The following is a 21931-nucleotide window of genomic DNA, read 5'->3' as shown; positions in this document are numbered from 1 at the left end:
TATGTGAAGGTCAGCTATTGGGGTTCATGGAAGGGAAGTGGGCAGTTTCGTATAACAGGGGAGCCTGCTTTGATAGATTTAATGTTCTTTGTTGTAATGATGCCATAGTGATTAAATTGTCAGGGGTGTTAGCCACATTTGTCCTCCACTTACACCTACATTTTCGGCTTTCTACACCTCCCTATTCCGCATAAACTTCTTTATAGGAAAGCTGGCCCTGAATTACACCGCCATCATCATTCACTCCCATTTCCCCTTCATTTACATGAAGGGGAACAATCAGTGGACCCAATCAGTAGGAATCCAATCAGCCAAGCCCTTGCCCTACATACTGTACTGACTGGTAGATCTAATGCTAGGTATACATGGCGGACGTAGCCAACGATGAATCCCTATCCAGACTTGACTTGGAGCCCCCTGTCCAAGCAGCAGCATTGCACCTCTATATGTCTACCCTTGTATACAATATCTGAGGTATACTTTTTTATAATTTTTTTTTTTCAATTTTCAAAAATGCATGGGGAAATTTGAACATTATATCACCTTGCACCACTAAATAGAATAGAAATCTGGTGGATTTACTGAAGTATAAGCTGTTCCCATAGCAAGGTGAAAGCATTTATTCGATTTGCAAAAAATGTCCAATTATGTGTGAGGAATTGTAAAAAAAAACCAAAAAAAAATAGGATGTTATTCTTTTTAGATGGTTGGATGGCTTAGAGCTTAATTAATTAAAGGGAGTTTTTTTTGCAGAGTAATATTGTACTCTCTTTAGTGAATATGATTATTATTAATAAACAGGATTTATATAGTGCCAACATATTAGGCAGTGCTGTACATTAAAAAGATGTTGCAAATGACAGACAGATACAGACAGTGACACAGGTAGAGGAGAGGACCCTGCCCCGAAGAGCTTACAATCTAAGGAGGGGGGAAGTAACACCATGAAATAGTGTGTAAGTAATGAGGGTTTTAATAGACAGAAGAGGGGTAGGTGAGTTTGAAAAGATGAATTTTGCGGGCTCTTTTTAATGAGCAAAAAGTAGGAGATAGCTGAATAGGACGAGGAAGACCATTCCAGAGAGTTGGGGCAACTCTAGAAAAGTCTTGGAGACATGCATGTGATGAGGTTATGAGTGAGGAAGTGATTAGTAGGTCATTGGAGGAGCGAAGAGAGCGGCTAGGGGAGTATTTTTCTATCAGGGCAGAAAGGTAAGTGGAACAATAACTGTGTAGGGATTTGAAGGCAAAGCACAGGAGATGAATTTAATTCCTAGGTGAAATGGAAGCCAATGAAGAGAACTACAAAGAGATGCAGCAGGAGAGGAGCGGAGGGAAGGATGGATGAGTCTGGCTGCAGCATTCATAATAGATTGTAGAGGAGAGAGTCGGGTTAGTGAAATACCAGAGAGGAGGAGGTTACAGTAGTCCAGACGAGAGATGATAAGAGCATGTACAAGGAGTTTGGTGGTCTCTGGGGACAGGTAGGGGCAGATTTTGGAGATGTTGCGTAGGTGAAAGTGACAGGGCCTGGAAATGTTATGAATATGAGGGATGAAGAAAGCAGAATTGAACGTGACACCAAGACAACGTGCCTGAGGGAAGAGATCAATACCAGTGTTGTTAACAGTTAGAAAGATGTCGGGGGGGGTATGTAAGAGATCAGCCTAAACTCCTTCAGAAAATCAACCCCAGTGAATAAAAAGCTAGGTGTTTTTCGATTACCGCCACTACCCAGACTCTATTGAATAAAAAAGCACCCTTTCCCGACTAATGTTCAATCTATTCTTCAGTCCAAATAAATCAAGAAAATCCTGAATTTTCAAAGTTTTCTGTTCAGGTTTATTTTAACATCTTCCCAAAACATTACATAGTGAATGTCAGCCATAAAGGGGATTCTACATTCATGCTACAATGTGTGTGGCGAACGTAACACTTGCCATGACACCCAGCTATAGTATACAATAAATTCCCTGTGCTCCGGAGACAAGTATAAGGTCAAAGCTGAGGAGTTCCCACACTAGCTGCAGTAGTGACATTTGGTTAAAATGATGTTGAAACAACGACATTCTGTGTGACCAAACTCATAATTCACACCCAAACTGTTGTATTTGTTAGCAAGCAAAATAGGTATAAATCACAAATTACTTAAAGTTTTAATACAATACAAAACATCTTATAAAAAAGTAAGACTATATGATCTAAAAGACTATATGAAGACTATGGGTCGCCATCTAAAATGAAGAGGATTTGAATCAGTGTTTTTTAACCAAGGCTCTTCCAGAGGTTCCAAGGGGTTTATTGAGCAATTTGTTCCTCTCGGGTCAGTTTAAGTTACTCCAATGATCTTTTTTTGGCTATCTGTAAGGGTGACATTCTTCCCAATGGCCAGCAATGTAAGAGGCATTCTTCCTATTGACTACCAGGCCAATATACTGTGAGATGTGAATGTAGTATTTATAGAAGGGGTTCCCCAAGGGTTGGGTTCCCTAAAGAAACCTGAGGGTTATTTACTCCATCATTAAGGTTGAGAAACACTGATCTAAATGTTCTGCAGAGGAAAGAAACTAAAACACTGCTGCAACATATTTGTAGATCTTCCCGCCTCTGTACCGTAAAATCGAATGTGTTCTTTTTTCCCTTGAGAAAGACCTTATAAAAGAGGGCATTATTTAACTCCTGTACAGTACAGACATATATTTAATATTTCTGGTTAAAGTGTTTGTATACCCATGTTCATATTATAGATACATACCAGGAAATAAGAGTAAATCCCTACAAAGTGAAGAAAATCCCATCTTTGTTCCAAGACTAATTGTGGAAGAGATTCACTCTTTTCTCGTTCCAGTGGAAAGTTGGGATTTCCTATTTTTTTCTATTTGATAAGACATGACAAATGGAGGGGTCAATCTATATGTTAAGGTTCTCATTTATCCATGTCATTATATATCTAGTAGTAGTTAGACTGGGTACACAAGTGCAATAATTGTCAGCAACAATGAGGGGTAAGGGGCTAAAGAGTCGGACAGAGTGGACTTCAAATGAAGTGAAAATGAGAGAGGGTGGGGTAGAAAGAACTCTGTATGTACAGTTAGGTGGGAGAAGGAGACCCACACCACCCCCGACTTTGTTGCCAGGTCTGGGGGTATGTGTACAGCGCCATTCTGCTCTATGGAGAGGAAAGGGGGAAAAAGGATGAAGTGGCACCCCCCGTTCATTACGATCGTTCCTCATTTGTCGTCTGTGGATCCGCCAGGATGGTCGTACGGATAGTGCTGAACACACACCAGATTCTCGTCCAATATCAGCCCTGAGACAATTATGGGACGAGAATCATCTGACGTGTGTACGTAGTCTTAGTCACATTCAACTGTCAAGGTGTAATATTTGTTGAACCGCTCTATTCTAAAAATCTCTCCAGTGGTATTCCTGAGTGTGGCTGGGGGTTAACTTTCAGTACTGAAAGCAGTAACCCAGAGCCACACTCGGGGTTGATTTGCAAGGGAGTTTTAAAACGTACCTGGTCCCCACGGCGTCCTCCAGCGGTGCCCGGCATCTAATTCTCCTGGAGATACCTGTCCGGCATCTGTGTAGCCTGGTGATGTCCGTCCAGTATCTGCGTCTCCGGTGTGTGAACGTTGGGGGCACGAGGCCAAAGGATGCAGATGCTGGCCGGGCCCTGTGAGCTTGTGGCTGGGAGGTGGGACCGTGTGGCTGGGAGGCAGGACCAGGTGGAAAATTTAAAATAATAAGTATTTTTAAATGTACCTGCTTTGACATTTAAAAATTCTTAATATTAAGACCGCCAGGGGGGTTAACATGAAATATATTAATTTTCTAATAAAATTTTATTTTAGGATTTTTTTAGGTACCGAAAGCAAATCTAATACATTTTCATAAAATTACACTATTTATTAAATTTATGTGCACTTTACCACAGTGTGTTTACACACTTTAAAAGCCTCAAGAACATAATTCAGCTATTCATTGATTAATCTAAAGAGTTAATTTTTAAAGTCCTTTACGCATTTCACCACTTGGTTTCATCAGGACATGCTTTCAAGCACAATACATATTGATTTTGGTACATCATCTACAATATTACCTGAAAAGACAAAATACACACACACACACACACACACACACACACTTACACAAACATTAAAATAAACATCTGCATTGTCACATTTCATGGTGATTGGATGAAGGTATTTGTGGGATTTAAATGCTGGGGGATTTTTTTTTACACTGGTAGAACTGGTAAACCAACTTGAAAGGCTGCAAAACATCTTCAACAAGAACAAGTCCAATAAAATATGAATAATTACCACTATGTAGGGGCCAATCTACTATGCCGAAACACAGATGGTGATAAAAAAAAGGTGTATAGCCCTTCCCCACATTACTCAGAAAAGGTTTTGGCTATACATACATTGTGTATTGGCTCTTCTGAATTTGGTCCTATGGGAATGGTGTAATGTTCTAAATAACACATTTTATTTTCTATCCATGTGGGATTCATCATTGTTGCAGATGAAAGGCCAGGATTTAGGAAGCCCACTTGTCTCTCGTACAGCAGGGCCCATTCACGTTCTGTTCACACACTCATGAATGACGAGCCATTTCCGTGAAACACAAGGCCATTGTGATAAAGCTTTACTGGACTCCAGAAGCGACCATGGTATGTGGGAGTTTATAGTTATTATGCATTGTTGGGTGATGCACATATTAATGTCTCTGTGATTAAAATCCTTTATACCAGAGAACTTTACCAGTGCTTTGCAGGGAGTAGAAAGAAAAAAATGAAATCCAATGGTTTTATTAGAATAAAGATACAGCTGGTGTGTACAGAAATATACAACACAATTTTGGATTAGGCAAATTTGGATGTTCATTTAGAACAGAACCTTACATAGTTTTACTATGCAACTGGGACTTTATGTGACTACATCGGAAATACAAATCAAAAGCACAAGTTATATGTTTATTCATCATTGCTTAAAGCAGGATTTTAAGATACAATTGTAATCATCAGATAAGTGCGGGACAGCACAATGCTTTCGATTTTACAAAGTCACAAGTATAATAAAACATAATGAATCAAATAACTAGGTATTGTTTTGAATACTCAAATCGAGCAGTCTAGATTTTAATGTGGATTTGTTGATTTAATTCATATCCAAGGTCAGAGTGGCGTACTGGAGGACTGGAAACAAATCTGCACTGGGCCCTACTGATATTCATTAAAAACGAGTTTTGTAAAGTCATAAAAAGTGTTCAAGAGAGTTGCTTGACCCCTGATGGGGTCCCGATGCCGTACAAAAATAGGCCACCATGCTAGGAAAGCTATGAATTCTGGTGAGCCCTCTTTCTTAATTTTCCTGGTGGGCTCCAGGAAACTTGTCCAACTCTGTCCACATTATACACAGGGTCGAGAAGTAGGGAATGCTCACTGACTTGATAGTTGTTCCACATTTCAAAGATCAGTGTCCGCTTCTTTAGAAATTATTTTTCACACTTAAAGTAGAAATTACTGGCATAGGTATAGACATTGTATTCATATCTTGTTTGTCCCTCATACCTTGGATCCCTACTCTGAAGACCACCCCAAGGCAATATTTGTGGAGAAGGAACAACACACTAACTGGCCTGGGATTTCACATCACATCACATTAGTCTAGATCAGTGGTCCTCAACCTTTTGAAGCTCGCAGACCACTAAATCCAGAGATTCCAGACTGCGCATGCGCGGAGAGCCATGTGTCACTCAAAGGAGAAACTTCCCCTAGAATGACGTCATGATGCCAGAAGCCGCTCTCCCATTGCGGGTCAGAGACACAACCTGCCCACCGCCTTAAGCTTGCAATGCGTATCGGAGACATAGTCCGTGGCTCTGGCCGGTGCATCCCCCCAAGCGGGGTCCTTCTCCTGTCCCCGCTGCGGGGTGCACCGGCCAGAGCCTCCACCCACCTGTCAGACACCCGCGGCCCACTAGGTTGGGGACCCCTGGTCTAGAATAATATTATTATTATTATTATTAATAACAAACAAGATTTTAATAGCGTCAACATATTACACAGCGCTGTACAATAAATACAGACAGTGACAAATAAATACAGACAGTGACACTGAAGGAGAGGACCCTGCCCCGAAGAGCTTACATATTCTAATACATATTCTAATACATTGCTGCTGCCATGTTCAACCTTCAAAGTTGGGATAAAGTACTATTACAAAAAAAAAGGAGGACAGGAGGCACCTCTAGGATTTCCAATTGAGATCTTGCAAAAATCTGTTTACCACTCGCTTTTCTCTGTGGCCAATATTATATTTATAAACAGACTGGTGTGTAAACTTCAAGAGGAGACTCCCTCTGAACCAATAGTCGCACCATACACTCCATACAGAACTCTTCCAAGGACAGTGCAGGATTTCTAGGAGAAAAAGAGAACCTTCTAAGTGTATCTTGAGTCAAAAACAGTGCTTAGTATGGTGCAACTCATCTGTGATTGTGGCCTGGTATGGCTATAACTGACAAATAGGTATTGTACTTGATTGGTAATTTGTGTTTGATTGGTTATTGGTAACCTCATACGCCATATATACTATGGTAAAAAAAAAATGATGCTGAAACCTCAACATACTGGGCCTGCTTTCATAAAGCTCTCCAAGACTGGAGAAGATAGAGTATCATGGGGGAACCTTGGTGATCCAACAAACCTGATTTCTTGAAAATCATTTGCTATTAGTTGGCAAATGTTTTCAATCCTGGAGAAGATCCATTTCAAGTTTGTTGGATCACCCACGTTCCCCAATGACACTTTAAATTCTCCAGTCTTATAGAGCTTTGATAAATCAGACCTATTGTAAATTAGACATAAGATTGCCATGTCTTCAAGAGCAAAAAACTGACTGCTAAGTTCAGATTTCTCTCACTCAGGAAAAAAGTTTCTATTTCTGCCCCCATGGGGGAAATTTTATTTGACAACCAACATTGGGAACATAAACAGAAAAAATCCCTGAGAATATAGGCAGCAATAAAAAAAAATGACATATTAGTTCAAACCTATCTGAAGCTCAGTTTATTCCACTTCCGATTCAACACTGGAAAACATCCCAGTTTAGACAGGGGTGACCCCACATACTAGATAGAAGGAAATAAATGAATGAATACATATTACCAAACTGATTTCTGGTTCCGAACCCGGTGACAATTGCAAAATTTGTGAGTGATACCACATGCAATTCAGGTGAAGAAGAATTATTTTCCTTCAGCAGGCCTAAAGCAAAGAAGGGCCACATGACAGGGTGAGCAGGGAAGGCAGGGAGATAAGGGTTTAACTAAAAAGTGCAGGGAAAAGGAGTATGGTGTGATGGAAGGGTTTTGGTCTGGGGACGGGTTAAAGGTTAGGCGATATAAAGGGGGACATACTGAGGTGGGCCATCAGTTACGTTTTGGTGGAGGAGCATTCCCCGCCCTCCCTCCCTAATCTTTGGTGTTGTAGGTCCATGGAAGTTTTTAAGACTGGGGAACATAGAAACCCATCAGGGTATGGGTGTTCCGATAAAGGGGTTGCCCTGCACGACACTTGGTTGTTGTGGGGGCTAGTTGAGGGATGTGGATACCTGCTAATTAGCGGCTGGGGACCTGTTTGGTGAGCGGAAGTATCTTGGCTAAAAAGGGTTTGGATAGAGGGAGCTTTCATGGACCAAAAGGGGTGTATTGTTCTGAAATACTTGTATTTTGTTATTAGGTGGTATTGCTATCCGTTGTTCTAAGTGTTAAATTAAAGCTATGTTATTTTGTTAATAAAAAAGGGCTGCAATGGCCAATTTATTGTAAATAAGTGTGTGTCTTATTAAGTTTGGGGGGGGGGGTATGTTTTAAAGAAAAGGGGTGGAATAAGTTGGTATCCTGGCTAAAAAGGGTTTGGATAGGGAGAACTTTTATGGACCAAAAGGGGTGTATTGTTCTGATATACTTGAATAATAATAATAATAATAATAATAATTGTTATACTTTTGGTTTTAAGGTGTTATTGCTATCGGTTGTTCTAAATGTTAAATTAAAGCTATGTTAATTTGTTAATAAAAAAGGGCTGCTATGGCCAATTTATTCCAATTAAATGTTTGTCTTAGGGGTGGAATAAGTCGGTGAGCTGAGCAGTTCCTGGGTTCCTTCTGCTCTACCCTAGTCATTATTTTTCCAGTAACAATGGCACAGAAGTATTTTACGTTACATAATGATGGATGCTCAGGGTGTGTGTTTACATTCTTCTGAGTGTTATAAAAGATTGTGCAATGGTCATTGAAATACCTTTATTTTAGATTTATTCTAAGCTATACTCAATGCTTTCATTACACTAAGGGACAAGATGTTACCCAGAGAAAGCAGATTCCAAATAATTTTTTATGTAAATGTTAGAAAATTGAAAGCCAATACTTTAGAAGCTCCATTGTTACTTTTTCCCCACCTATCATTTGAACTCGTAAATATGCAAAAATGAATTGTGAGATGATTTTTTAACAGCTGCCATGCACCACATTTGAAAGGTATACTGAGTCATATTTTTATGTACCTAGAACCATGTCAGTTCAATGGCTTCCCCCATAGAGGGGATAGAATTGTGGACATTTTATTATTCACTTTTATTATATAACATCAACATATTACGCAGTGCTTTACAATGGCCATAGTCATGTCACTATCTGTTCCTCAAAGGAACTTACAATCTAATGTCCCTACCATAGTCATATGTCATTACCACAGTCTAAGGCCAATTTTAACTATAAATCAAATGAAGCCCTAACTTTTTTTTTATTTGATTACTTTGCTTTTATCTTGTAAAACAATATGTTTAGTGCCATGGGGTATAGCATCCAATCAGCTTTCACCATTACAATTTTGATCATTATTGGTTGTTCCGGGTTATTGAATACCAGCCACATATTGATCTTACCAAATTTAAGTCCTGGGTGCTCTGCTTTGTCAAGTAAATAAGCGGTGAATGTAAATTAACTGTACATTCTTCTTTGTTGTCTCACAGAATTGATGCTAAATCTGGCAAAGATTCCAACCACCCTTTGAACATTTATGTGGGTGAGATGTTGCATTTAGATGTCATAAAAAACCTCCCAAGCAGGTTTCACAGCATTCTCTCTGCTGTCTATGACAGCCACCCAGAAATTGTTTTTTGGAATCCTACCAGGTCAGGTTAGTTTTGGAAAGTGCAGGTGGAGGAAAGATTTTTTGTTTAGCTTTGTCTAACTTATAATAGTTTCCTGCACCTTATTCTTCCGTTATGAAGGTTGCTTGAAAAATAACACCCCATATTTTATATTAAAATAAAGATAGAAATGTGCTAATTTATTGTTGAATTATACTTGAAGTCTTTGAAAGAGTTGTGTTGTATCCAAATAGCCTACCTGACAAACTGTGCTTCATGCAACATCCTTCAGTTGACTGAAAAGTTAGTGTTAGGGGTTAGTTTTTGGGTAAGTTAGCTTCTGCTTAAGGCTTGACGGGGTTAGGAGGTGGGTAAAGTGAAAACAGGACCAGATGGTGCAGGCAAAGCATATGCTTTTGTATCCCCCCTAGTGTAGGCCATACAAGTCAACAGGGGCTATGTGTTATTATTAATCTGTATTTATAAAGCACCAACATATAAGAGGGATTAAGGTGGAAATAAAAAAAACCTCACCTTTTACTTTCATTGATCCCTCCAGGGGTTTCTTGGATTGGGTCTTGTGTTCTACTGGTATCCTCCTTCAGAGGAAGCACCAGGTGCCGCCATCTTCTTTTCCTCTTTGCCCTACTTCCGCCTTCTGCCTATGTCACTTGATCTTGCACAGTGCATGTGTGAGATTGCCATTTTTTTCCCCCAAGAAGAAAAAGCTCCTTCTGCTCATGCCCAAGATCAGAGCAACCAGAAGCCTCCTGGGATCCATGATTTAGGTATCCTGGCAAGATTCGGGGTAAAAAACCAGGGGTAGTTAAAAAAGTAAAAAAAACCTTACCTGATCCCATCAGCATCCCCCGGCATCATCCAGTGTCCTGCCATCTTCTGGCCGGGTCTTCTTCCTCGAGCTGTCCCCCGGCCAGTGCTCTGACATTCCTCGGGAGTGCCTGGTGACGTTGATGCGTGCTAGGTGCACGGCGGGAATTTCAAATTATTTTGTATTGCATTTGATACAAAATAACTGTATTGAATGCAATACACTGGATTTATATATCTAAAAGAGGTACATTTTCTTTCATGAAAATGTATATCAGTATAATATATTACCATGAGCATAATAAAGTTTGAAACAAAAAATCATGTCAAAGTTTATTAATACATTTATTATTATTTTTTAATTTAATTCTATTTTTTTAATTTATTAAATTTATTATTTTGACATGATATTGTGTTTCAAACTTTATTATACTATATATTCATATATAATATTATTATATTTCTATATTATTATATATCTTATATATTATTCTTATATTATAAGAAGCAGAATCAAGGTTAGGCACCAAACTGGAGGTAAAGCTTTAGGCACCAGCAAGGAAAGGTTAAGGTTTGGGAATCAAGTAGTAGAGTTTAACTTAGAGCACTGGTAAAAAGTTAAGGTTGGGCAGCCGGATGGGGTTTTAGCACCGGAGGTAAGATATCTCATTAGAGTAGGTACAAGTAACAGGCTTTAATCAAATTCTTGTTTGAAGAATGGAACTGTGTTGAACATTTGCAACGTCTTTGTATAAAAGTTTTGCAGTGGATAGGAGCACCATTGCTCACTTTTAGCTCTCTCCGATCTCCTTTTTTTGGCACAGTTATTCTATTCATAGAACAAGGTTTGAAGATAATGAATGTGTGATTCACACATTGAGGATATGGCTATATAAACAGGACCAGATGGTGCAGGAAAAGCATATGGACTTGTTTCACGCTGGTGTAGGCCATACATGTTAACGGGGGATTTGTATTATTATTAAACTGTATTTATTTTAATAAATGCAATTAGGACAGATGTTATTATTAATATTATTATTAATAACCAGGATTTACAAAGCGCCAACATATTACGCAGCGCTCTACATTAAATAGGGGTTGTAAATGACAGACAAACACAGACAGTAACACAGGAGGAGAGGACCCTGCCCCAAAGAGCTTACAATCTAGTAGGTGGGAAATCCTCACTGTGAGTTAATCACAAACAAAGCAAAGCAAAGCAAAAAAACAACTTTATGAAATCTAGACATTCATTAACTTAACAAGCTGTGCTTTGATATGCAAAAGGAAACAACTGCAGAGTTTGACTTGGTCATTATAGAGTACAAGAGGTTGCAGAACAGCAAAAGCCTTCTTCTGCAAGTCATGCAAACCGCCCCCTCCCCCCATCAAGCCTCTGTCCTGCACAAGAGCGAGCAGGGAAGCCCTGTTCATATCTAGGAGTCATTTGTATGTCTATGACCCAGGGACTATCTGTATTTGGTTGCACTGAAAAATGTATGAGGTTGAGGGTGACACCAAAAAAAAAACTTTTATTTCCTGAATAATAAATGAGGAGGCTTGATAGCTGTAAGGTTTGAAGCAAAGGTTTACTTGAACAGGGTATAGAAAAAAGAACCAATTACATCTCTGGTTTGACTAATCATTTTGACATGCATGGTTCAGTAAAGATTTTTTTATCACATACGCAGTTTATATTTAATGTTAGATACATCAATACACTTTTCCTCAAAGTTATTAGATTATGGCTCCATTCCAGTCAATGCTGTGCAATACCGTGCTGCCTTTCCAATGTCAATGATCACTTGCCAACCCTGTACCACTATTTGCTGCTCACCCATATACGCTCACCAAAATCTTACTTAATGATTCTGATATTTACTTCTACTCATTAGCACTGATTTATTAATGCTCTCCAAGGCTGGAGAGAATACAATTTTATTAGTGAAGCTGGGTGATCCAGCAAACCTGGAATGGATCTGGTCCAGGATTCAAAACATTCGCTAGCAAAGAGCAAATGACTTTAAAAAAATCCATTCCAGGTTTGCTGGATCACCAGCTTTACTGATGACAGTGTGTCCTCTCCAGCCTTGGAGAGCTTTATTAAGTCAGACTCATTCCTGTGTGCTCCATTTAAAAGCATTGGGCACCATTGGGTTTTGAATGGCTCTCTTTTATTTGGGCCCCTCTAAAAGCACCCTCACAATACTAAAATTCATGCAGGCTCTTCTAAGTTTATCAGGAGGCCACTTCCTCACCAGGTAGAGGTTAAAAAATAAAATCTGGAAATTAGCTTTATCAAGTGCCATCAAGTATCTTTGGATCCATTGATTCTTTTAATATATGGCTTCAAGTGAAAGTAACTTCTGCTGATTTGCTTTTCATTATCTGCCAACTTTAAATTGTCCACATATATGACAGATGAACACACTGTAAGCATGTATTGTGGACAACTTTTTGCTGTGGTGACAGATATAGAATTGAGTAATGAATTATTCCTAATAGATATCAGATTTTCTTTCAAATAAAGATTTTTATTGAATTTTCCAACATAGTATACAGTAAGAAAAAGAAACAATAATAAAAACAGCAAAGGATTGGACAGAACATAAGAAAAAAAATAAAGTCCAATACAAAAAGCTAATCCATAGCTACTAACCATGAAACTAAACATTTGTTTCAATATAAAAGGTTATATACCAAAAAGGAAAAGTTACAAATCACATCTTTTAAACCAATATTATAGAAAGGAGCCCATACTCTCCATTGGAAATGGATTTTTTTTATTAGATATCAGATTTTAAAAATCTTTCTTATTTCATCCTTCTTCAATTTTTTTTTGCTGTTTTATATTTTTTGTACTATCTTTTTTGTGTGTTTTTAAAATAATTTTAGATTCAGATTTTGTGCCAGACATAAACATTGATGTATGTAGCACAATTTGTAGGACTGCTATGAGCAGATCAAAATATTCCCAAAACATGCAGTTACGTTTATTGGCTTCACCCCCAAATTGACCTTAGACTATATTAAAGACATATGACTATGGTGGGAACATTAGATTGTGAGCTCCTTTGAGGGACAGCTAGTGACATGACTATGGGCTAGTAAAGTGCTGCGTATTATGTTGGCGCTATATTAATACTGTGTAATAATAATAGGAAGTTATAAAACCCTTTTATCTAAATTATAACCATGTAAGTTTAAGGACATATACATGCTATAACCATTGTTATATATAATTATAATTTAGTAACATTATTTGTTCTTCTCAGATACAGAAGATCCCAGAAGTTGACACCAGTGACCTGCGCTGCCATTACTATGGGGTTCGGAACAGAGTTCAGTTGCCCTAATGGGCACAATGCATTGCTGCGCCTGCAAGACTCCGAATTGAAATTGATGGAATCGCTGAGAAAGTGGATGACACAAAGAGCGAAGAGTGACAAGGAATATGCAACTCAGCTTCACCAGATGTTCACCATGATAGAGAAGCTGGACCAAGCCCCCATTCCAGGCCTGGCGGAGTACTCCAGTCAACTGAGCCAGGTAAACCATTTGCTATTGACATTTTATTATTATTAATATTATTAATAATAATAATAATAATAATAATAATACTAATAAACTGTATTTATATAGCACCAACATATTATGCAGCACTGTAAATTAAATATTTATTAAGCACCAACATTTTATGCAGCTCTACATATGACATGAAAACGAGGAAGTCAGTGGGTCAGATTTTTACTATAGGTGGTTCCGTAGTGGTGTAAACCCCTATGGGACAGGAAATGGGGAAAGAATCCCAGACAAGCTAAAACCAATCTGTATTAAATGGAAAGCTTAACCTGCTTATATTTTGAATTCCCTTGTCCCTCTTTTAAAACATGAAACATTTCTTTTATCTTGGACCCAGAGACCTCAAAACTAAACCTTACTGCTTCTCTATGCAATGCAAGCTGATCATTGATGGTGGAGTGTTGTACGTGGCTTCCTGAAACCATTGTTCTGTTAGGATCATCTCTTTGAAACCTTCATAAGTCAGGGGTATGAAAGAGGCTGGGGAGGAGGGGGCTGGGGATTTTTGATTTTCCCCAGTCAAGAAATTAGATGGGCCATATCTGATATTGGCACCGTGCACATTGCACATTGTGGGAAGCTCACGGTGTGCAGTGAAATCAAGGTAGGCAATTTCAGTCCAGGAGAGGACACAAGTATGCAAGACTAAAAGAAAGGCTGGGAAGCAGATTTAAACACGTTTTAACTAAAGTTCTACTTTACTAAACAAAAATTTTGCAACTAAAGGAGGGTCGAAAATAGATATGTTTACATTTTTCAAAATGTGCCTAGCCTGGTAATGTGCAGAAACGAGAGGGAGGAAAGTGGAAGACAGGCTTTTTGCGGCACTCAATTTGTTAGTATATTCAAGTGTGCTAGAAATTCTGCAAACACAGATTATCTAGGTTATATAAGTACTCCATTTACACAAGGGTTTGGCAGATCTGAATAGAGAGATTGGAATAGCTCGGTACCAATGCGTTTCGCCCATCTAGGGCTTCCTCAGGGGATTTGAGAGTTCAGCATTGTATCTGCCAATGAACGATTATGGCGACCACCTATAGCGATTAGTGTAGCCAAACAAGGTGTATGTTAGGACCTTTGTAAGCTGGCTGCAATCACAATTATATAGGACCGCTAATCATCAATAAAGACTGCATCAGCTCCAAATTATGGTTGGTATATTGGAAAATAGTTTAGATTCATTCCTTTCTGGGGACTTCCTTTGTGGTGACTGTGTTACGATAACAGGAAGTGCTCCAGGTTGATGTTTACATGGGGGCTTTAGTTCTTGCCTCCAAGTAGTGCCAACAGATCAAGGTAATTTAACTCACTGGGATGTGGGAAGCCGTCAGCAGCAAGCCGATAAAGTTCTACTTTAACAAATTCCCAACTAGAAGGTCATTACTGCAGAAAAGGGCAGGCGATGTCCCTTCTGCAGAAATCTGTATTACCTATGTGATCGCTCCAGGTTTCTGGACACAAAGCTGAGCTGCACATGCAATCCTGGTTTTCTTGTGATGTGCTGGAGATGAATGAACTGCGCAGGAGCTATGTCATCCCAGCACGGCCAATCCAAATGGCCGAAGATTGTCTTTGGGAGGAAAAAGAGAAGGAAGATGGCGGTGCCCCTTGGATAGAACATGGATAGGTAAGTCGTCCGGGTTTAGTTCCACTTTATTGGCTTTTGTTTTCTTTTCGAGAGATTTCACTGGGGCAGGAACAGGACATGAGGGTGCTTCTCAACAATTTCTGACCCTTTCCCGTTGCATTCAAAACTAAATAACAAACTATTTTATCTAGATTTCCAGTTACCAAGCAGCTTGTATTTTCAGAAAGTCAGTGATATTGGCCAATTATTATTATTATTATTAATATTAATAATAATAATAAACAGGATTTTTATAGCGCCAACATATTATGCAGCGCTGTACAATAAATTTTATTCCCAGTTTCACATACGGTAAATGGCTGCCCATTTTTTGTGTTTTTTATTTGGTGACCAGAAAAAGTATGAACAGACAGCAGCATTTTTTAGTTCATCTTTCCTCATTGTTGTCACAGTTGAGGTTGTTGTTTAGTTCCTCAATATTTGTAAACCTCCTATTCAGCAAAAGACTTTACTGGATTTAATGTTCTAGTAGAACTAAATATCACATTGGAGGGTATTTTCGTTAATAATTTTAGCTTGTTCATATCAGGGTGTACAGAAGGAAGTATACACGCTTTAAGTACAGTAAATTGTGCATAAGAAGCATCTGTATTGCATTTTACATGCACCTACAATGCATTTCTTTTGCATACCTTCGATTACAAATAATGTTAGACTATTACAAAGTCTTTGGGCCTGAATTATTAAAGCCATCCAAAACTGGAGAAGATCATTGGATATCATCTATCATAAACTATCATTGGATATTGTGTGTGATCCAACAATCCTGGAATGAATCTGGTCCAGGACTGAAAATATTTGTCAAATAACAGCAGCTAGAAATCTATTACAGGTTTGCTGGATCACCCAGCTTCTCCCAATATAGTCTTGGAGATCTTTAAAAAAATTAGGCCCATTTTGTTGCTTATTAGATATGTTTAGGGCCTGTTTTAGTGATCAGTGATAATGCACAAGCACTTTTACATTTGACATTAGTGTGTGTTGTGAGATTTGACACAACACACACTAATGCATGCAATGCAGGGTTGTCATTTGTTTAAAATAGGACCCCAAACGAACCTTACCAGCACAACACTTTTAAAAATTGCAATGTGTATAACTTTTCTTTGCATTGTAGTTCATTAGACAGCCCATTCAAATAATTGAGCTGCCCTAAGCATAATTGAGCATGCCAATGCAAACAGCAATATACATGCACAGTCTGAGTGGGAACCCAACTTCTTGTAGTGATTTTAATGCATAGTTTTACTTTTATATATATATATATATATATATATATATATATATGTATATAGCTATTTTCAACCAGAGGAGTTTCTTTGGAGGTTTCCAGGGGTTCCTGTGTCTGATTTTCTTCTTATTTGATAGCTAAAGCACAGTTCCAGGACCAATGTCACTTGGCAGGGCCAACAGCATGACCATAATGATCTCCTTATCATAGCTATCTGTAAGGGTGGCAATCTAACCAACACCGCTGGCATTCTTCCTATGGACTACCCATGTAAGGGACATTTTTTCCATTGACACCCCATTATGTTTTATAAAGGGTTTCTCCAAGACCTAAAAATGAGTTTATAGTGTTTAAATGCAGTTGTAAAAGTTAATGAAGGTTGCATAAAAATCATTTTATCTATTTGCCCTTGCATCAAAATCTAAACTGGGACTTTTACCTGTGATACTGGCACTATTATGACAATTCCTTGCCTATCCTTGCTGCCAACTGGCAAGCAATAGGTATTTTATTTCCTGTCTATCTACCATAAAGTTAGGAGGCAAACAGGAGGTAGGGCTTCTGATAGAAAGGTGGTGAGGCCGTGCCAGTCTACGGCTGGGATGTGGGAAGCCCCTCCTTGACTATCAGAATCCTCACCCCTGCCCACCAGAAGCACAACCTCCTGTCTGGATTGGAGGGGCAATGGGAAGGTCCTTGGGAGGGAGAAAACAACTGTTTATTTTTTATTAAGTACAATAATCCTTTAGGATTTCACTTCTGGGTGTGTAGGATGTCTGTGTCCCTGCTGTCTATTGGGATTTCTCCTGCTGGTCCCTAGAGCAGTGGTCACCAAACTTTCTGACCTCATGGACTACTAAATTAATGGAACTTGAATTGCGTATGCGGAGGGAGCTGTGTGTTACTGAAAGGGGAATAAACTTCCCCCCAGGGGGTTGTCATGATGCCAGAACCTGCCCACTCTCCCTGCTTGCTAGATTCTGGGGGGGACCATAGTGTAGGGCTGTGGATGCAACAAAGGTCCCCCAGGATGTTTGGCAAGCAGGTCTGAGCCTGTGATGGGAGAGTGAGCAGGTTGTATCCATACAGGGGACAGAGCCACGGACCACCAAAATTTTCTTGCGGACCACCAGTTGGCGACTGCTGCCCTAGAGGACCATTGTGTTGTGATGACAGTAGTGATGACAATTCTCCTGGAGGTTTCAGCTTTAAAAAAGAATGAGATTTATGAGGACTGGCTTTAAGCAGGAGAGGAAAGCATTAGGTATCTTAGGCTGCATATTCTAGTATATATTTAAAATTCCTTTAATGCATTATTTGCATTGTGCTTAGCACATACTGTATACCCTGCCAAAAATGACAATAGGTGGGAAAAAAATACAAAAAAGCAGACAGAATGTGAATTAACAGGACAGACTACATTTGTAAAAAAGGGAAAAAATGGAACTGCTGTATTTCTAGCATTTTAAGGTTCACTGCAAATTTAGCTACTATTTTCCGAACCCTTTCGGGTAAAATGCAAATTTTGTGTGTGAATTGAAGTTGAAGCATATCTGAATCCAGGAATACATACTGCGGCTTACCATGAGTCTGCTTTTTTATGCTTTTGTTCCTTTATTTTCACCTAGTGCCCTTTGCCAGTAGTATATTCCTATCCAATTCTCACTTGCGGTTCAATATCTTGAATGCAGCAGCATTTTCACCCTAAGCTACTCTTCTTATTTGGCCTACAATCACCTTGTTTTCTCCTTATCTCTACAACAATAGGAAAGTTGTTCTATATTCGAGAAAAAAAACAACCTAGTAGTGCAAATGGGAATAAAGTGCAGAACATTGTCCAAATGTTATTTTGACCTTTAAGTAGTAAAGCAAACATGCAGTTGTGAACAAAAGACGTATTATTTAATTCTCTTTTATGTGAATGGATGTTTGTCTTGACTTAACCTCACTGTACTCCATCAACTTCACCATTTACTAAATCAGATTGCATGATTCATAGGTTATAGAACTATCTGTGTTTAACCATCACAACACCTAACCAACAGTGACTTAAGCTAGGTACACACTTGCAATAACTATCGTTGAAAAACGAACAACTAACGATTATGCCCGATTATTTTGAAGGATCATATTGTGCACAATTTCGTACATGCTATAACAATACGATCGTTCAAATATAATCCACCAATATTGTACACACGCTAGATACGATCGTTTGAACGATGCAGGAAGTGACGCGTAAAGGAGAAAGTGTACTGCAGAACCATCCACGATAACTGAACGACCATACAGATAGATAGTGAACAATCGACGCTCAATCAGATCCCCAGGGACAGTCATTCGTTTCCAGCAATAATTCTCATTTATTGGTGATGTTGGTCAGTCGTTGTGCACTTTTTTTTTTAACGATTATCAGATGATCGGTGGTTAGTCTTCGATTCCAACGATGATTATAAGTGTGTACACAGCTATAGTCAGATATATTGTTCCTTTTCTGCGATAACCAATCTGGATGCTGCATGCTAATTAGTTTTATTACATTGATCCCATTCACAAATTTAAAAAAGGTTCAACCACAAGTCCATTTCAAAGGCAAGATCTTTTATTCTGATTCCCACTTATCATGTACCTGGTGAATGCCTGAGATGATGAGAGTAGCCTTTCTTGCCTTTCCTGCCCTGGAGATGGCCGTAGTGTTGTCACATGGATAACCAGAGTCAATAACTTGAAGGAAAATGATTTACAGAGCAGGAGCAGTCAGGTGAACAAGCTGAAGTGAAAAACAAAATATCAAAGGTCCAGGCAAGGTCAAAGATGCAAGTCATGAGCATAAGCCAGGTCACATAGGGTGTCCAATATCACATATCAAGGTCCAGCAATAACATCTGAGGACCACTTAGCAAAGAAGCACTGGGATGTTGGAGTTTCAATATGCAGATTGGTGCCAATAAGGCTAACAAGCATGTGCATATGGGGATGCATATGCCCTTGCACTGGGATGTACAAATGCATACGGTGTGCACACTAGAATTGAGCCAACTAGCACATTCCTCTCTTGAGTTCACCACTGTCTAACCCATTCAACATGTTTCATAGTGTTCCTTATTTTGTTTAACAAATCCACTCAAACTTATTGTCCAGGCCCCTTAACAGCAGCTTATCTCTGTGGGGGACTGCTAACCCATCATTGCTCATCCGGCAGTGCTGGACGGTCACCTACATTGGTATGGGCTTGACCTTCAATAGGAAGTATCCACGTCATCAAGACAGTGAGGTGAGCGCCTGAAGAAGTGCATCACCAAAGATAAACCCTAAAAAATCATAAAGGAAAAAAAGATCCAGAGTTGAAGCGCTATATTACAATAACATTGGGTAAGTAAAAAGGATATTATTTTTCCCTGTGATTAGTTAGAGATGGATGGAAAGGTAAGACAGAGGATGTTTTCCTTTTTTTTTATAAATAAAAATCAGCTTCAGGAGAAATTGATTTGATTTTAAGGAATGTGAAGGAACTTTTCTAGAACACAAATAGGTTTTTTCAATTTTATGTTTGTGCACTAACCCATCCAATCAGTATTCGCATTTTGTTATTAACTCCTCCTTAATAAATAGTCTGATTGGTTTTTTATGGTGTAACTTCTCAAATTAGCCTCCTGTAAATTTCAATGCATAGGTTTTACAAACTGAGAGGACTCAATTTTAGCACACGATGAGAAGGGATGGCCATGGTCCTAACATGCAGAGCCCTGGTGGGCACTTTGGCTCCGTGACATCATCAGAACCATAAAGCTTAGAACACAACCTTGTAAAATCCTTGCAGCCCAATAAAAGAATTAATCTATAAATATAATTTATGTTTAGTTTTCATGTGTTACTTTCTTTATAATGCCTATTTGACTTTTCTTTAATATATTAGCCATTTTGAGCCTTATAAAATCTGTAACTTACAACTATATCAATTGGCATTACAGTGCTACAATCTCATACTACGGTCTGCTAAGGGTTTATGTACAATGTATTGTTTTCTTTTAATCTAAACTTGAACCTAAAAATCAAGAAATTTCGTGTAAAGAGGAATGGGGCGTTTGTAGGCAACTTTACAGTTGATTCACAGTTTCTCAAGTCATTACAACATTTCCTATACATTTGTTGTAAATACATTTGGTCTAAGTGAGGCCACAGTATAGAAATATTGGTTGGCCATGCTATTTTTTTTAGTTTCATTTGTGCTGCTGAATACATTTCATTTATTAGCTCAATACCCAAAACATGGGTTGGGTTTTATGTTACGATAGCTAGTTTGGCAGACTGTTCTTTTTAATGTGCCATAATCTTACTTTGATACTGCTAATATTATTTACTGGAACTCTTTGATTGCTTCTCACGATCTCAACATCAGATTTCTGCTCTGCCATTTTTTTTACTGCTGCTTGTGCCATTGCTAGGGGATTTTACCACCACTTTCATTGATTAGGCCAGTTTTCCCCTATGGGGACACAACAATAATGAATTCAGGTTTGTGGTAAAAAAATCCTAGAACCCCTGTCAGCTTTGTATAGCTGTGTCTTCACATTTGTATGCTACAGAACCACACGGTAATGTGAGTATTGCACAATATGGCACCCAAGGATGATGAATATGTGACGCAAACCAAAAATAGTGTAGGCACATTTTTTATGCGCTGTTGTGCAGAAGGCAGTTCAGTCAAATGACGTCTGACCCAACTGTTAGCAGCACAAAGTACATTTATTGCAGTTTATCTTGACTTGTCTGTAGAGTGGGAAGTGAGGGAAAACAAATACCAAAAAATAACAGAGCATCCTTAACCCCTCCCCTTCTATTTAATTAAAAAAAAGATTTGCCTAAAGATACCCTATAGAGGAAAAAACATGCAAAGATTTGCCATTAGCAAGGTTGACAAGTCCCCAGCACCGGCAAATCAATCTAGGCTTTTTTACCTATCCCCTTGAGATTCAGATAACATTGTTTTTTTGTATTGTGATGTTTTGTACGCTGTGGCTTTCTCAATTCCAACAGCTCAGTCTGACCCCCTGTCATTCTGCATACCCATATGATTCACTTGACGTCCCACCTTGGACAGCAGTGTCACACCGAATGTTCTCTTGGAAACTAGCAAGCATGCTCTGGGCCCTTGGTTAATGTGCAATTACATCAGACACATTTGGGTGCCATTTATGGAACTTCCATAAATCTATTTAAGAACTTTCATAAATGGAATAAATGGATCCACAAATTGACCTTAGAGGCATAAAATGGTAATTGCCCAAGGAACCCCCAGCAACCTCTGGAGGACCCTTAGGGTTTCATTTGAATCCTGGTTGAGAAACACTGATCTAGACACACTAACGTTAAAAATTCCCCCATTTTTGCTGTGACCATTTTTGATTTAACCACATAATTAATCTAGTAGGTGGGGGAATTTCACACACAATAGGATGGGAGATATGTA

General features: G+C 38.8%; 1 protein-coding gene across 3 annotated transcripts in view; it reads left to right on the top strand.

The window, feature by feature from the left end:
• FES (FES proto-oncogene, tyrosine kinase) overlaps positions 1 to 21931 on the top strand; it is a 117871-nt gene that overhangs the window by 14940 nt on the left and 81000 nt on the right. For 2 of the 3 annotated variants that reach the window (XM_072402757.1, XM_072402756.1), the window contains exon 2: positions 13273 to 13546. In XM_072402757.1, coding sequence (XP_072258858.1) covers positions 13322 to 13546 — 225 coding nt within the window. In that variant the 5' untranslated portion in view covers positions 13273 to 13321. Of the gene's footprint in view, positions 1 to 13272; positions 13547 to 21931 lie in introns of those variants that run through there. The other variant, XM_072402758.1, reaches the window with a different exon arrangement.

The sequence above is a fragment of the Pyxicephalus adspersus genome, chromosome 2, assembly GCF_032062135.1.
Source record: "Pyxicephalus adspersus chromosome 2, UCB_Pads_2.0, whole genome shotgun sequence".
NCBI lineage: Eukaryota > Metazoa > Chordata > Amphibia > Anura > Pyxicephalidae > Pyxicephalus > Pyxicephalus adspersus.
Note: the sequence above shows the minus strand (reverse complement) of the source record. Positions and strands in the feature narration are given on the sequence as shown.